Source organism: Eriocheir sinensis, chromosome 42 (genome assembly GCF_024679095.1).
Source record: "Eriocheir sinensis breed Jianghai 21 chromosome 42, ASM2467909v1, whole genome shotgun sequence".
Lineage (NCBI taxonomy): Eukaryota > Metazoa > Arthropoda > Malacostraca > Decapoda > Varunidae > Eriocheir > Eriocheir sinensis.
The window spans coordinates 14698421-14701765 of NC_066550.1; the positions used below are offsets into that span (position 1 = coordinate 14698421).

The following is a 3345-nucleotide window of genomic DNA, read 5'->3' on the forward strand; positions in this document are numbered from 1 at the left end:
GAGAGGTAGGAGGAGGAGGGAGGAAGGGAAGAGAGAGGGAGGAGGAGGGAGGAAGGGAAGAGAGAGGGAGGAGGAGGAGGAGGAGGAAAGAGGGTTACAAGAAGGCTTAAATCTACCTTACCACTCCTCTCTCTCTCTCTCTGTGTCTCAAACCGCAGTCAGGGCCAGAGAGAGAGAGAGAGAGAGAGAGAGAGAGAGAGAGAGAGATTTGGACAAGGTCATAATAATAATAATAATAACAATAATAATAATAATAATAATAATAATAATAATAATAATAGGACGAAGGGGAAAAAATAGAACAGAGAATTAGTGAAAGAAATAGAGGAGGAGGAGGAGGAGGAGGAGGAGGAGGAGGAGAACGTTAGAGGTAAACAAACTTCTTAGAAACATAAGTAGTAGTAGTAGTAGTAGTAGGAGCAGAGAACACTACTACCTTACATTATATAAGTGGTCCTAACAGCACTCTCTCTCTCTCTCTCTCTCTCTCTCTCTCTCTCTCTCTCACGGATGTTTTTCTTTTCCGAGGTTACAAAGATGTGTATGTGTGTGTGTGTGTGTGTGTGTGTGTGTGTGTGTGTGTGTGTGTGTGTGTGTGTGTATGGAAATCAGGTCGCAATCTCTTGTCATCACCACCACAATCACCACCACCACCACAACCACCACCACCAGACAATATCACCCATTGGTATTGTCTTGCTAACTCTGTGGTGATGGTGGTGATTGTAGTGATGATAGTGGTGGTGGTGGTGGTAGTAGTAGTAGTAGTAGTAGTAGTAGTAATTCCATCAATACATTCCTCTTTCTGTAATACCTCCTCCTCCTCCTCCTCCTCTTCTTCTTCTTTTTTCTCCTCCTCCTCGTTTCTTCATGTTCTTATACCCTCTTCTTCCTCCTCCTCCTCCTCCTCCTCTTCCTTATCCTCTTCTTCTGTCCACTTTAATACCAGATACGTGTTTCTTCCACCACAAAAACCTCCTCCTCCTCCTCCTCCTCTTCTTCTTCTTCTTCCTCCTTCTTCAATCTCCTTTTTGCGTTTTTTTTTTTTCTTTCAATTCAACCTTTATTTTTTCCTTCATATCTATGGCTTCCTCTTCCTCCTCCTCCTCCTCCTCCTCCTCCTCTTTTGTCTTCTCCCTTTCTTCTTTTCTTCTTTCTACTATTTCAAGTCTCCTCCTCCTTCTCTTCTTCATGTCTTCCTTTCTTCTCTACGTTCCTTCCTCCTCCTCCTCTTCCTCCTTTGTCTTCTCCCTTTATTCCTTCCTTCTTTCTATTTTATTTCTCCTCCTCTTCCTCCTCCTCTTCTTCATGTCTTCCTTTCTTCTCTACTTTCCCTCCTCCTCCTCCTCCTCCTCTTCCTCCTTTGTCTTCTCCCTTTCTTCCTTCCTTCTTTCTATTTCATTTCTCTTCCTCCTCCTCCTCCTCTTCTTTATGTCTTCCTTTCTTCTCTACTTTCCCTCCTCCTCCTCCTCCTCTTCCTCCTTTGTCTTCTCCCTTTCTTCCTTCCTTCTTTCTATTTCATTTCTCCTCCTCCTCTTCTTCATGTCTTCCTTTCTTCTCTACTTTCCCTCCTCCTCCTCCTCCTCTTTCTTCCTTCTCTTCCTGTTTGTCTCGAATTCCTTATCCTCTCACATTCCATGCTCTTCCTCCTCCTCCTCCTCCTCCTCCTCGTCCTCCTCGTCGTCCTTGTTGATACCTGTGAAACGCCAGAATAGCTTTCTTCCTTGTCTTCTTCCTCCTCCTTTCTTTCTTTTCTTGTTCCTCTTCCTCATACGAATAATAATAAAAATAATAATAATAATAATAATATCTGACTTGCAATTATTTTCCTCTTCCTCCTCTTCCTATCCTCCTCCTCCTCCTCCTTTTCCTATTTCTCCTCCTATTCCATCCCTATTCCTCTTTCTATTCCTTTTCCTACTTACTTTCATTTCCCTTCTTCTAAACATTCCTAAGAGCACACACACACACACACACACACACACACACACACACATATAAAGAAAAAATTCCTTTACGCACACACAAAAGTATCCTATCATACACAAACGTTTTCCAGCGCGCGCACACACACACACACACACACACACACACACACACACGTCACACACATACATACATGAACGTTATCCTTACCAACACACACACCGTTCCCAGACCCCTCAAAGCATTTGCCATTTCCCAAACGTCCCTAATCCCAAAAGAACGTTCCCAAAAAACGACCTTCCAGAGTCACGTTCATCACACGGAAAGTTTCCAATCCCCTAAAAACGTTTCTAGACCCCCAAAAAAAACGTTTCTAACCCTTTATAAAGATCACACTCACGTTCACCGCTCAAAAAACGTCCTCAAATGCCCCTAAACCACCCTCAACCTTCTGAAAAACGTCCATAACCTCACATAAACGTTCCTAATCCCTCCAGTCGTTCCCCAACACAAAGAAACATTCCCCACACAAAAACGTTTTCCGAGGCCCCTAAACCATCCCCGACCTCCTGAAAAACGTTCCCAGCCTCATAAAAACGTTCCCCAATACAAAGAAACGTTCACACACTCACGTTCTGACTGCTCCCGAAGTGTTCTCCTGCAAGACGTAACAAATGCGACAGACAGATCGTTCCACTTTGCTCCACATCGCACACTTTGAACACCTCATGCAGCTGCTCCACAAATTCCTCCGACACGGCCATCCTCACATCCCCCCCCTGACCTCCTCCGTGGGTCAGTAAGAGGTCACGTGGTCTGGGTGGAGGGAGAGGCGAGAGCGTACATCCTCCCCGTCCGGCGCCTCGACTGACACTGAGGGCTGGAGGTTGGATCAGCTGGTTTTGATTTTTCGTGGTAATTTTTTTTTTTCATGGGTGACTTTAGCGATTTTGTTTTTTATGTTGTTTTTGTTGTTTTTTGTTACTATTGTTGTTTTTATTAGTTTGTGGTTATTTAGAGTGATTTTAAATACTTCTTGTGATTGTTTTTATTTTTTTTCATTTTTTTTTTCATTTTTTTTTTAGTAGTCAAGAATGCTACTACTACTACTACTACTACTACTACTACCACCACCACCACCACCACCACCACTACTACTACTACTACTATTACTACTACCACTACAACTACTACTACTAAATAAAGTGAAAAATGAAAGAAAAATGAGAAAAAATAAGAAAAAAAGAAAGAAGAAGAGGAAGAAGAGGAAAAAGAAGGAGAAAAAAAGAGAAAATAAGGAAGAGAAGGAAAGAAAGGAATAATTAAAATAATGATAATAATAATAATAATAATAATGATAATAATAAAACCAGCATCGTAATTACATTTTTTTATTATACTAATATATATATAATCGAC

General features: G+C 41.8%; 1 protein-coding gene across 5 annotated transcripts in view; it reads right to left on the reverse strand.

Annotated features, from left to right (window-relative positions):
- LOC127010161 (rab11 family-interacting protein 4B-like) overlaps positions 1-2805 on the reverse strand; it is a 43556-nt gene extending 40751 nt beyond the window's left edge. For all 5 annotated transcript variants that reach the window (XM_050884028.1, XM_050884027.1, XM_050884026.1 and 2 more), the window contains exon 1: positions 2559-2805. In XM_050884028.1, coding sequence (XP_050739985.1) covers positions 2559-2690 — 132 coding nt within the window. In that variant the 5' untranslated portion in view covers positions 2691-2805. The remainder of the gene's footprint in view (positions 1-2558) is intronic.
- Positions 2806-3345: the final 540 nt, after the last annotated feature.